Source organism: Erinaceus europaeus, chromosome 23 (assembly GCF_950295315.1).
Source record: "Erinaceus europaeus chromosome 23, mEriEur2.1, whole genome shotgun sequence".
Classification (NCBI taxonomy): Eukaryota; Metazoa; Chordata; class Mammalia; order Eulipotyphla; family Erinaceidae; genus Erinaceus; species Erinaceus europaeus.
The window spans coordinates 1,455,387-1,468,213 of NC_080184.1; the positions used below are offsets into that span (position 1 = coordinate 1,455,387).

At 55.8% G+C, this 12,827-nt stretch overlaps 2 protein-coding genes across 10 annotated transcripts in view; one reads left to right on the top strand and one right to left on the bottom strand.

Moving 5' to 3' along the window:
• Nucleotides 1-83: 83 nt before the first annotated feature.
• On the bottom strand, nucleotides 84-5,697 carry SIRT6 (sirtuin 6). Of its 5 annotated transcripts, none has more exons than XM_007524924.3 (8): nucleotides 5,584-5,697; nucleotides 4,103-4,230; nucleotides 3,269-3,451; nucleotides 2,946-3,005; nucleotides 1,422-1,517; nucleotides 1,264-1,344; nucleotides 862-985; nucleotides 84-778 (listed from the first exon to the last, which is right to left on the bottom strand). In XM_007524924.3, exons 1-8 carry the CDS (start codon nucleotides 5,647-5,649, stop codon nucleotides 488-490), a joined length of 1,029 nt encoding a protein of 342 aa, XP_007524986.1. In that variant the 5' UTR covers nucleotides 5,650-5,697; the 3' UTR covers nucleotides 84-487. The 5 variants fall into 5 exon arrangements, with proteins under 5 accessions (XP_007524986.1, XP_060038020.1, XP_016044435.1 ...); XM_016188951.2 differs by having other exon boundaries at nucleotides 730-778; nucleotides 862-939; nucleotides 1,258-1,344; XM_060182037.1 differs by lacking the exon at nucleotides 4,103-4,230 and having other exon boundaries at nucleotides 5,584-5,685.
• Nucleotides 5,698-5,834: 137 nt separating this feature from the next.
• LOC103115173 (ankyrin repeat domain-containing protein 24) overlaps nucleotides 5,835-12,827 on the top strand; it is a 36,404-nt gene continuing 29,411 nt past the window's right edge. For 2 of the 5 annotated variants that reach the window (XM_060181899.1, XM_060181901.1), the window contains exons 1-2: nucleotides 5,835-6,101; nucleotides 8,175-8,251. In XM_060181899.1, coding sequence (XP_060037882.1) covers nucleotides 8,216-8,251 — 36 coding nt within the window. In that variant the 5' untranslated portion in view covers nucleotides 5,835-6,101; nucleotides 8,175-8,215. Of the gene's footprint in view, nucleotides 6,102-6,253; nucleotides 6,880-8,174; nucleotides 8,252-12,827 lie in introns of those variants that run through there. The other 3 variants (XM_060181912.1, XM_060181915.1, XM_060181917.1) reach the window with 3 other exon arrangements.

The window sequence follows — 12,827 nt, forward strand, 5'->3', positions numbered from 1 at the left end:
GGCGCAGGGCTGCAGGAGTCTGTCTCTCTCCCCATCCCTTCTCAATTTGTCTCTATCCAATATAATAAAATAATAGAACACACTTGGCCACCAGAAGTTGTGTGTTTATTGCATTGGAGATGTGTCTGGAAGCTGGGAGCCCGAAAGGCAGTACGAGCCTCTCGTGTTCCCCGAGATGAGGTCTGGTTCCAGAAGGGGCCCCCATGTGTCCTGGGGGGGCCTGTGAAGGCAGCTTGGGGGTGTGGGTGTGAGGGGAAGGGGGGGCAGTTCCTCTGCAGGCTGGAGGCCCGGGCAGGCCTCGCCCTGCCTCCCCCAGCCCTGAGTCAAGGATTGGGTTGTCAGTCCAGTGGGGGTGCTCTGCCCCAGCCCCCCTCTGCAGACCCTGGAGTCAAAGGAAGACTGGCCCTGGTTGGGGGGGGGGCTGGAGTAGACCTGCTCTCAGAACCCCCAGTTTTTACAAAACACTCTGCCCTCCCCAGCCCCCTGGTCAGCTGGGAGACCCTTCCTCCTTCTTGACTTTTTTGGGAGGGATCTGGGAGGCGGGGCTGTCCGGCCACTCTCTCTTGGGGCTGGGGGGACTTGAACCGTTGTGCTGGGGTTGGGGTTTGGGCTCCTCCTTGAGCTTCTGCTTGGGGGCGGGCGGGCGGGGCAGGGGGGGCAACGCCCTGTCCAGCACGCAGGGACCCCCCCAGACCGGGACGGGCAGGCCTAGATGCCCCAGCAGGCGGGTCATGACGAGATCCACGTCGCCGTGGATGAGGAGGTCAGCGTGGCGGTCCTGCGGGGGCCAGGTGGAGGGGGTCAGGGCATGGGGCTCAGGGGTCCGAGGGCGGGGGGGGGGTCCCCGGGGCTGGCACCTACGTGCTTGGTGCGCTGCAGGTTGACGATGACCAGGCGGCCCCCACGGCGCTTGGTGGCAAGGGGCAGGTTCCCGCTGGGACGGATTTGCAGGGAGGTGCCCAGCGTGATGGACAGGTCTGCGTTCCTGGGGGCCCGGGGGCGGGGTTAACAAAGGCCTCGCCCCTGGGCCTTCTAGCCCCGCCCCCGAGGGCAGGAGGAGCTGCCATTCTTAGAGGGGGAAATTCAGGCTTCAGGTAGGGTGCTGATGGCCACCTCTTTCAGGAAGCCTTCCCCGACTCGCCTGAGTGCCAGGGCCCCTGTCTCCGGTGGAAGCTGCTGGGGATTCTGCCTTCTCCCCCGCTGCCAGTTTCCTACTTCTGCCTCACTCTGGGGGTTTGGGTGAAGGGAGGGAAGGAGGCAGACCTGCTGGCCTCATCGGCCAGAGTGAGGTCCCGGTCAGGCAGGGCGTCCTCCCAGTCCAGGATGGTGTCTCTCAGCTCTCCCCTGCGCAGTGGGGGTGGGGGTTCAGCCTGGAGCCCCCCCCCCCAGCCTCCCTCTCCCTCTTCCCGCAGGGGCCTCACCGGCAGGCCCGCAGTCCCCTGGCTTTCGTCTGTGTGCACAGTCGTCCGGTGGCCTTGAGTCCCATGGTGCCCACCACCGTGTCCCGGACATACTGCCTGTGGGGGTGCACGGAGGTCAACTCCACAGCCTGATGGGGGGACCCCCTCCCTGGGAGGCCACAGTCCTTTGCAGGGACGGATGATTGGCAGTTCACCCTTCAGGGGTGCTGGGGGCGGGGCTGGTTGGAACCCCACCTCTCAACCCTCCCCCCACTTCAGCTCAGAGAAGACGTGCACACAGTGATCCTGGCCCCGAGCTTCTGCTTTGGTCAATAAAGCTTTATTGGCACACAGCCACACTGAGCATAGGGGGCAGGTTAGGGCTGGTTAAGCACTCACACCACAGTGTGCAAGGACCTGGGTTCATGCCCCTGGTCATCCCCTGCAGGAGGAAAGCATCACAAGTGGCAAAGCAGGGCTGCAGGTGTCTCACTGTCTCCACTTCCCCCCCAATTTGTCTTTGTCGTCCCCCCCCAAAAAAAACTAACTAAAAAACCAAATACAATGGGTTCATAGTATGATTGCATATATTAAAAGACAATCTGGGCTAGGGAGACAGCATAAAGGTTATGCAAAAAGCCTTTCAAGCCTGAGGCTCTGAGGTCCGAGGTTCAATCCCCAGCACCACCATAAGCCAGAACTGAGCAGTGTTCTGGTAAAAAAAAATTTTTAATTTAATAATAAGAAAAAGAGATTAAGTCTATTGTGGTGCTGGGGACTGAACCTGGGACCTCTGAGTCACAGGCAGTAGAGTCTTTTTGCAGGACTATGATGTTATCTTTCTAGCACTTTAAAAAAAATTTTTTTAAATTAACAAAATATTTATTTATTCCCTTTTGTAAGTTACTATTGTTATTGATGTTGTCGTTGTTATTGATGTCAACAGAGAAAAATGGAGAGAGGAGGGAAAGACAGAGATGGGGGGAGAAAGATAGATAACCTGCAGACCTGCTTCACCGCTTGTGAAGCTACTCTTCTGCAGGTGGGGAGTGGGGGGGGGGGTTCGAACCGGGATCCTTACACTGGTCCTTGCACTTCACGCCACCTGCACTTAACCTGTTGTGCTACTGCCCTACTCCCCTGTTTAAGATATTTTAAAAGATGGAGGATGGGAGGCAGAGAGGCAGAGACAGAGGGGAGAGATACCACAGTGCCACTCCACCACTCCTGAAGATTCCACCCTGCAGGGGCTCTCCGGTGGTGGCTGGGGGCTTGCTGATGGAGCCGGGGGCCTCTCTCCCGTGTGGGTCCTGGGTGTCACCGCTGGGCCCAGATGTGCTTCTAAGCTCTGGGCTGTGGTTGTCTCTCACCTCGGCCAAAGAAAGACCCGCCTCCGCTCAGTCCTGCACCCCAGACCTTCCGATCTCAGAGGTAACTCTGCTAGGCCCTTTGGTGGAGCGTCCCTACCTGGGAAGTGGAGCCCGCACCTGCCTGCCTGCAGCCCGCACCTGCAGCCCGCACCTCCATCCACCCCCTAGCACTCACGTCCTACACCGGACACATTCTTCCACAAACATGTTTCCGTGAAGCTCTGCCAGCTTGTCCCTGGGGGAGGAGGAGAAGACAGAGGCTTGGAGGGGCCGTCCACTAAGCTTTGCGCCCTGACTCCACGCCCTCCTCCCCCAGGAAGTCCTCCATGCAAGCACAAAGGGGACTCCAGCTCTCCAGAAGTGTCCCAGAGGATGTGACAAGGGCAGGGTCAGTCTGGCTTGCAAAGTCCGAGTAAGTGCTTAGTGCCTTCCCTGGTTACCTAGATGCTTTGCCATGTCGGCCCAGGGGGAAACTGAGGCTGGGCAGGGCAGCGATACCTGGGGAAGCCGGAGCGCACGTGTAGTCCGTCCACATTCTGGCTGACCAGGAAATGCAGGAGGCCCACGCGCTCCAGCTGCACCAGAGCCATGTGGGTCTGCGAGGGCCCTGCGCTCTCGAAGGTGGTGTCGAAGGTGGGTGTCAGGCCCTGCTCCGCCATCGTCCACACGCCACGGGGGCCCCTGAAGGGGGAGGGCAGGGAGAGAGGCGAAGACAGAGACAGAGAGTCACAGGCAGAGACAGAATAAAAGGCAGAGAGACAAGAGGCGTGTAGAGAAGTAGAAACGGAGAGAGAGTTTGAAACAGGTGGGGTAAGGCTCAGAGAAAGACAGGAAGACAACGAAAAGCAGAGACGGAGAGACAGAGAGACCAGAGCCGGCAAAGTGAGCCCAAGCAAGAGACTACATTTCCCAGCATCTCTCGCAGCTAGTGGTGACTAATAGCCGCACAGACTGAGCCCCCCCAAGGCCTACATTTCCCAGTGTTCCTTGCAGTCCGAGGTTCAGAGACACTTCCCACCGAGTCACGAAGGTCGGGGGTGGGGGGGGAGAGGAGGGGACTACACACATGACTACATTCTACATTTCCCAGCATTCCCGATAGCCAGCTCTGGTCAGGTGACACTGTTCTGGCCAATCGTCATGCACAGAGCTTAGAAAGAAAACTACATTTCCCAGCGACCCTTGCAGTCAGTAAGGTCAGGGAACCCACCTCTGCTCAATGGGATGTACCTGGGGGGGCAGGCGGGCATGTGATTTAAAGGGATATGCTTTTGAAGGTGAGTGGTCCAGCCTGTGCCCTCAACCCCGGGGGGCCCCTGCAAGCCCACAGACCTGAAGTCAGGGATGCCCGAGGCAGTGCTGATGCCGGCGCCCGTGTGGAACACCACATTGGAGGAGTGCCAGACCAGCTGTGCCAGCTCCCACACCTTCCGCTCCAGCTCTTCCGGGGGGTCGAAGATCTGGGGGGCCCAGGCACAAGAGAGGAGTCAGCGGGGAAGCAATTCCAGAAGCCAGACCTTCCACCTTCTGTACCCCACAATGACCTTGGGTCCATCCTCCCAGAGGGATAGAGAATGGGAAAGCTATCAGGGGAGGGGAAGGGATAGGGCGATCCGGTGGTGGGAATTGTGTGGGGTTGTATCCCTCCTATCCTACGGTTTTGTTAATGTCTCCCTTTGAAAATAAAATGTGTCCGGTCTGGGCTAAGAGAGAGGCCTGGCTTGGACCGCACTGTCAAGCTGTCCTTGATGCAAACGTTAATGTGGTGGAATGTGGCTTTCTGTGGGACTGGTCAGTGGGCCCCTCAATCCCCTCCATCCGCTGTGAGGACTTGGGGGGGGGGTCTCTTCCCTTCTGTAAACTGGTGGAAAGGGGAGCTTCTTCTTTCTCTCTTTTTTTTCTCTGCTTCTCTTAATGAGAACCCTGCTCATCTCTGGCTGATGGTGGTCCTGGGGTTTGAACCTGGGACCTTGAAGCCTCAGGCAAGAGAATCTCTTTGCATAACCATTATTCAGGAGTGTCAGCTTTTTATATACAGGTGGATCAGAGAGAGGGCTGGAGAGCCAGGCACTGGATTGGGGGCATCAGGGAGGGGGGTGCAGGCCCCCAACATCTTCCCCCATCTCATAATTCTAACCATTTCTAGATCAAGGAGCTTCGGAAAACAAAGCTCTTAGGTCCCAACTATTCGGCGTGATGTCAAAGGGGAGTGGCCGTCTGGAAAATTGGGATGGCGGGTTGGCATCACTGAGGTCATCTTGTTTCCAGACTGATTTTTATCAAATGGGCAGTTCAACTCAATCTAATTTATTATCCACCTTGGCCATCCCCTGCCCCCAGGGCAGCACCAGACAGTCTTTGTTTTTTGGGGGAGGGGGGATTCCCCCATTGGGGTGGGTGTCTTTCTGATAATACCTGCTTCCGTTCACCCAGCTCTTTCTCCACCCCCTCCAGGATCAAGAGCCAGCTGTCCAGCTCCCTTGGTCCTGCAAGTGTCCCTCTTTGCACCCCCCCCACACACAAACTTTTTGGTCTGCAATACCAAGTTCCCTCCTAGCACCGCCCTCCTGCACCCCCACTACAGGCTGTGCCCCTCTTTGTCCCGGCAGGCGGGGGGGGTCCCTAGCATGGGCGTGAAGGGGTCCCCGGGTGCCCCCCTTCCTGGCCAGCCTATCCCACTTGGATACTGCCAGATATTCCCACAATGCCCCGCAGCCGCCGGGCCCCGAACACCCCCACCCTCGGCCCCGGGTGGGTGTAGGAGGCGATCGCCGGGGAACCACCCCACACCCCGATGTCCCAACTAGACTCACCTCCGGGAGGCCGCACTTGCCCTTGTCCGCGTACGGCGAAAGCCCCGCCGCATAATTGACCGACATCCTAAGCGGCCCAGACGCGGACAATAAAGTTTCTGTTGTTGTGGCCACTTCCGCCGGAAATTGAGGGACGGGACTCGAGGGAGGCGGAGCCGCGTTCCTGGCCGGTCCCACACGTTACCCAGAGCGCGTGCGCGGACGCTGCGAGCGCCATCTTAACTGCTGGCAAATAGCGGCGTTTCCGGCTTTCAGTTCAGAGTGGAGGGACGGGGTGGCCGAGGGGTGGCCAGATGCCAAAAGCCCCCAGCACCACGAGGCGCTCAGGTCATGGTTTCCATGTGTTTTGCAAATCTGAATGACACCCCCCACACACACACATAAACATACACATCCCCACTTGACTCCGTAGGCCTTGGGAACAAAATGGGAGCTGGGACCTCGACCCCTGCCTCCAATCCTGGGGCTCTCTGCTGCACCTTCTGGACGTTTCCACAATTGCACGAAGCACAGTTCAGGTGCACGAAGGAAAGGGCTCATTTTGGGGGGGGAGGGTCCTTGAAAAGAGCCAAGAACCCCATTTCAAGTTTGGCTGACCATTGCTCACGCGGGTGGGAATTGTCACAGTCAGATAAGTTGGAGAAACGCTTTGCAAGGTCACTGCGGCGAGGGTGGCGGTGGGGGGCTGCAGGACTCCCTGGAAAAACACGTCCTGGTCACCTGCTGGGGGCCCCGTGGCCAACGAAAGTGTCACCTTGTGACAGATACAGAGCACAGGTGTCGGACCCACGGTGATTGCATGTGATTGCGGAGCAACCAGGGCTGAGTCCAGGAGACACCTGGCCCTACCTGGAGACATCCAGTAAGGCTTCCTGGAGAAAGGGGCCCTGCAGCAAAACCAAAAGGACAAGCCTGAGGGAGTCTGGAGTGACTTGGAGTCCAGCATTAGTGCCCCTGGCGGAGAGGACAGCAAGTGCACAGGCCGGGATGGGAGGTAGCAGGGGTGGCACATTCCAGAAACTGAGCTGGGTCTCGGGTGAGGAGAGGGGAGAGCCTGGGTGTCTTCCCGCCAGGAGCCCCGTCCAGTCCGCCAACCGGCAGCCCCGCTGCCAGCCTGTCTCCTCCCCCCACCCCACCTGGGCGCATCCCTGGCCCCCTGGGGCAGCCGCCCTGCTCAACTCAGAGGCGATCGGGTGTCTGTCCGGCTGAGCGCACGACGCAACGGCCCAGCTGGGACGGGTAACTGGAGCTGCCAGTGGGCACTGGTGCCGGGCTGGGCTTGCTGGAGCCGGGGAGGTAGGAGGAGAGGCCAGAGCAAGAGGAAGCCCAGGCTGGAAGCCCCTCTTTCCTCCAAGCCCTGACATGGGGTGGGGGAGGAGAGGCAGGGGAGGGGTCCCAGCCACTCAGAGGGGCCACCCAGGCACCCAAGTGTCGGGCACCACATGGGTGGACACACACACACCACTTCCCGGGTGTCACCCCTCTTTTCCTGCCACTGCCTTCAATAAGCTCCCCCCACCCCCCCCACCCCCCCCACCGCCTGGGCCCTGCCCCTGTGCCACCTCTCTCCCGGAAGTGGCTCCAGACGGAGCACCTGCGCTCCCCCAACCCCAAGCCTACCGACACCCCCCCCCAGTCAACCTGTGGGCTCCTCTGGGGTGTCCTGTTACACTCTGCCAGGTGTGATTGAATCCTTTGTGGGGGAGGGGGAAGGCTAGGGATGGGGGGTGAGTATAAACGGGTGTATTGGTTAGTGGAGGGGAGGATGAGTGGATGGATGGATGGATGGATGGATGGATGAAAGGATGGATGGACATATGAGTGAATGGTGGATGGGTGGGTGAATGGGGGTGTGGATTGATGGGTGGATGAGAGGATGAGTAGATGGATGAGTGGCTGGGTGGACGGATGGACAGATGACTGGAAAGAAGAATGAATAACGGTGACTAGATGGGCAAGTGGATGGATTGGCAGTTCAACAAATCAAGGGTAGACAAGTAGACTAGGGGAGGATGGAGAATAGCCCTGGGGAGACTTCAATACTGTGGCGTCTCCCCCTCTTCCTCTGCCTATCTGTCGAAAAAAAAAAAAAAGTTTCCCAGTTCAGAGCCGTGAATTGGTGTGTGCAAAGCCCCAGTCAGTCCAGAAACAGGAAAAGGAGAAAGCTGGGGGAGTGGGGTGTGTGTGGTGTTGAAGCATGATATTTTATTTTATGAGAACCCTGCCCAGCTCAGGGCTGATGGTGGTGTGGGGGATTGAACCTCAGGCAGGAGAGTCTCCTTGCAGAACCATCATGCTATCTCCCCCTGTCCTTGAAGCATGATTGAAGGAGGCTAGGAGAACAGGGAGGCGCTGGGAGAGGACTCATCCGGTAGAGTGCACACTTTGCTATGCTTGAAAAACAGAGTTCAAATCCCTGGAACCCCCACACACAGGGGAGAGGGGCTGGGGTGTTGCTCTTCTCTCTCTCTCTCTCTCTCTCTCTGGAAGAAGGCAGGGAAGCTTTGAGAGGACCACACAGCACTGAGGAGATGGGGTGGGGACTGGGTGGTGGACCTGAGCTGACATCTCTCCCCATTGTCCTCCCCAAGGTGGCCCGGGGACCTGAGGGACGCTTCCCACAGCTCCGGCCATGAAGACTCTCAGAGCAAAGTTTAAAAAGACAGAGGTGAGTGGGGTCCCTGAGATGCCCCCTGTGCTCCCAAGGTCTTGCTGAAGCGTCGCTGGACTCCTGGGCTGTTGTCCTCTGCCCCTCGCCAGACTCATCGGTAGCTGTGATGTGAGCGGAGCCCTTCCCCCCATACTTCCCCAGAGCCCCCAGGTTCCAGTGAAGATGCCAGTTAGTCTCTGCCTTTCTCCTCCACCACCCCACCCGGTTGCCCATTGGCTGCTGCTCCAAAGCCAGTGCGGCCTCTGTACCTTTGCAGGGGTTGTTCCCTCTGTCTGGAACATCCTCTTCCAGCAGAAAGGCCCGCCAAACCTTCCACACTCTTCCCTTCTCTGGTAAACTCCTTCTCATACCTCAAAATCCAGTTTCAAAAGTCGGGCTCCCACAATACTTCTTTCTGTTTTCCCAGGAAGCAGACAGGAGGACTGGCATCCCGGAGGTGCGGGGGGATGGGGGTAGAGGGAGTCTCTGGCATCTCGCTGTGGGGTGACAGAGAGGAGGCAGGAAGGAGCTGGCCGGACAGAAGTCCCTGCCCTTGGGGACGGAGCAGTCGGGGTGGACTAAGTGGTACCAGAGATCAAACTCGGACCTTATGCTGGAAAGTCCAGAGCTTTGGCCACGGCACCGCCCCATCCCCACCCACGTCACCGTCATTTTAAATCTGATAAATATTTATCTATTTATCCCCAGTGCCCCCCAGCCTATCTCCATGGGCTTTATTTATTTATTTGCTTATTCATGAGAAACTAGACCATCACTCTGGCACACGAGATGCCAGGGATCTCACCTCTCACCGTGGGGGATGTAGATAGAATAATGGTTATGCAAAGCACCTCTCCTGCCTGAGGCTCTGACATCCCAGGTTCAATCCCCTGCACCATCATAAGTCAGAGCTGAGCAGTGCTCTGTTAAAAAAGGGGGGGCGGTCCAGGTGGTGTTGCACCTGGTTAAGCACACACATTACAGTGCGCAAGGACCCAGGTTCAAGCCCCTGGTCCCTGCCTGTAGGGGGAAAGCTTCACAAGTGGTGAAGCAGGGCTGTAGGTGTTTCTCTCCCTCTCTCCTTCCCCCTCCCCTCTCAATTTCTCTCTGTCTCTATCCAATAATAAATAAATAAAATGAAAATAAAATATTTCAAAATAATCTAGCTCCAGGAGGAAGAACAATGGATCAGGTCTTAAGAGTCAAACATGAGGCTTCCAGTTCAATCCCCAGCATCGCATGTGGCAGTGGGAGGCTGTACTTCTCTCTCCCTCAGAAAGAAATGTGTTTAAAGAGATTAGAGACAGAGAGAAATCTAGAAGGAAGGGGGAGATAGAGCCAGAGAGACACCTACAACCCTGCTCCATCGCTCGTGAAGCTTCCTCCCTTCAGGTGGGCACCGGGGGCTTGAACCCGGGTACTTGCACACTGTAGTGTGTGCCCTTAACCAGGTGTGCCACTGCCCAGCCTCATGTCTGAGAGCCCAGCACTTTATCCTCTGTGCCCCCCCCCCCCCAGCCCCCAAGAATCAGTCTGAGAGATTTGCAATGAGCCATCAGCCAATTGTCAAACTGTAGAATTTCCAGGGAACAAAGCCTCAGGTGGAGAACAACCAAGCAAGGACTGGCTAGGGGCCAGCTCAGTCTGCCAGAGCTCTGGCCTCACACAGTGAGGTCCCAGAGGCTGCAGGTTCAGTCCCAGACATCCCCTTATGCCAGAGCTGAGCAGGGCCTGCCACTCTATCTATCTATCTATCTATCTATCTATCAATCATCTATCTATCTATCTATCTACCTACCTACCTACCTACCTACCTATCTATCATCCATCTACCTGTCATCCATCTATAATCTAGATATCTACCCATCTATCTTCTTCTTTTTTAAAATTTATTTTCCCTTTTGTTGCCCTTGTTGTTTTATTGTTGTAGTTATTGTTGTTGTTATTGATGTCATCGTTGTTGGATAGGAGAGAGACATGGAGAGAGGAGGGGAAGACAGAGAGGATTTATTTATTCCCTTTCATTGCCATTGTTGTTCTTATTGTTGTTGTTGTTGACGTCGTCGTTGTTGGCTAGGACAGAGAGAAATGGAGAGAGGAGGGGAAGACAGAGAGGGAGAGAGAAAGACAGACACCTGCAGACCTGCTTCACTGCCTGGGAAGCGACTCTCCTGCAGGTGGGGAGCCGGGGGCTCGAACTGGGATCCTTCCACCGGTCCTTGCGCTTTGCGCCAAGTGCGCTTAACCCGCTGTGCTGCCGCCCGATTCCCATCTATCTATCTTCTATCTATCATCCATCTATCTACTTATAATTCATTTATCATCTATCTATCTATCTATCTATCATTTATCTATCTCTCCTATCCCCCTCCCTCCCTCCCCCTCTTTCTAGCCCTCTCTCTCTGCCCCCTGCATTCCTCCTTTTTTCTCTCTTCCTCATCCCTCCCTTCCTCTTTCTCCCTTCATCTGTCCCTCCCTTCCTCTCTCTCCCTTTCTCCCCCCTCTTTTAAATATATGTTTATTATTATTATTACCTTTATTTACTTATTGGATAGAGGCAGCCAGAAATCGAAGGGAAGGGGATGACAGAGAGAGAGAGAGAGAGAGAGAGAGAGAGACCTGCAGTGCTGCTTTACCACTTGTGAAGCTTTCCTCTTGCAGGTGGGGACCGGGGGCTTGAACCTGGGTCCTTGTGCATTTGTAACACATGTGCTCAACCAGGTGTGCCACCACCTGGCCCCCCTTCCCTTCCTCTCTCTCTTCCCCCCTCCATCCCTCTTTTTCTCTCTCTTCTTCTCTCCCTCCCTTTCTTTCTCTCTCCCCCTCCGCCCTTCCCTTCCTTCCCGGTCTCTCTCTTCCCCCATCTCCCTCTCTCCTGGGCAAATCGTTAAAGACAGAGTAGAACAGCCCCAAACCAAGAGAGCTAATTCTGGCAGGTGGCAGCTTCAGTAGGATTTGGAGTTGAGGTGGGGGGATGGGGATAGTGTTTGCTCCCAGCAGGGAGGGACCCATGGGCCTCCAGCTCTGGGCTGCTTGTCCTTGTCCCAGGGGGAGGGGAAGGACAGCAGCTTGTCCTCTGCCCGCCGCCCCCCCCCCAACCCTAGCTCCAATTTCTCCGCAGGCCAGGCCAGGCGAGGCTGGGAGTCGGGTTCAGCTATTGTCAGGCTCCTGCGGGAGAAAGCTAACACTCCCCTCTGCAGAGGCTCTGCTTCTGTTGCCTCTGCTCTGTGTACCCAGCAACCAGCACCCTCCTCCTGGCCTTGCCTTCTGCACCTGGGAGATGACCCTTCTTCCTCTGATCCTTCTCAAGCCTGTCTGGGCCTCAGCCTGTCCACCCAGAAGATAGGGCCTAGACACTAGAACATGCACCGTTTTGCATGTGAGGCCCTGAGTTTGAGCCCCAGCACCACATGGGAGCACCATGGATGGCCCGGGGGAAGCTCATAGATGGTGGGGCAGAGCTGTGGGGTTTTTCTCTCTCTCTCTTTCTCTCTGATAGAAGTTAAAAAAAAAAGGGAGGGAGGGGCGCAGTGGATAAGTGGATAAAGCACTAGACTCTCAGGCATGGGGTCCCAGTTTTGATCCTGGCCTGAGTTCTGCTCTGCTAGTTAATACACAGTATGAAAAATAAGTGCTTTTTAATTAATAAATAACCCTAAAGACATTCCTATCACTGACACCTGGGAATGAGCCAAAGAATTGTGGTTCAGTGACCAAGTTGGAAATTGCCTTTTTATTAATTCATTTTATTTTATTTTTTTTATCTTTATTTGTTGGGTAGAGGCAGCCAGATATCGAGAGGGAGGGGAGATAGGAAGAGACACCAAGAGACCCTGCAGCCCTGCTTCACTACTTGTGAAGCTTTCTCCCTGCACGTGGGGACCAGGAGGTTTGAACCCAGGTCCTTGTGCACTGTGATGTGTGCACTAAGCCAGGTGCGCCGCTACCTGGCCCCGAGATCGCATTTATTTATTTTTATTATCTTTATTTATTTGAAAGAGCCAGAAATCAAGAGGGAAGGGTGAGAGAGACAGACACCTGCAGACTTGCTTCACTGGCTGTGAAGCGACCCCTCCTGCAGGTGGGGAGCTGGGGGCTCTAATTGGGATCCTTACAATGGTCCTTGGTCTCTGCACCACACGCGCTTAACCCGCTGTGCTACTGCCCAACCCCCAAGATTGCATTTTTAAAAGTTTTATTTTATTTTGTTTTATTTTATTTTATTTGAATGAGACTGAGACAGAGAGATAAAGAAACACACACACATACACACACACATTGCTCAGCTCTGGCTGGTGGTGGTGCTGGGGATCAAAATAAATTTATTTACTTTGGGTAGAGACAGAGAGAAATTGAGACAGGAGGGGGAGACAGAGAGAGGGAGAGACAGAGATTCGTGCAACCCTGCTCTACCACTCATGAAGTTTCCCCCTGCAGGTGGGGTGCGGGGGGGGCTTGAACCCCAATCTTGTCTGTTTTTGCAGAGCAGTCTTCCTCTGAGCATATGCCCCATAACTTCTCTCTGCACTTGGATGAGGATCCAGGTTTGATACCCTGCACAGCAAACGCTGGAGCTCCCCTCCCTTTCCTTCCT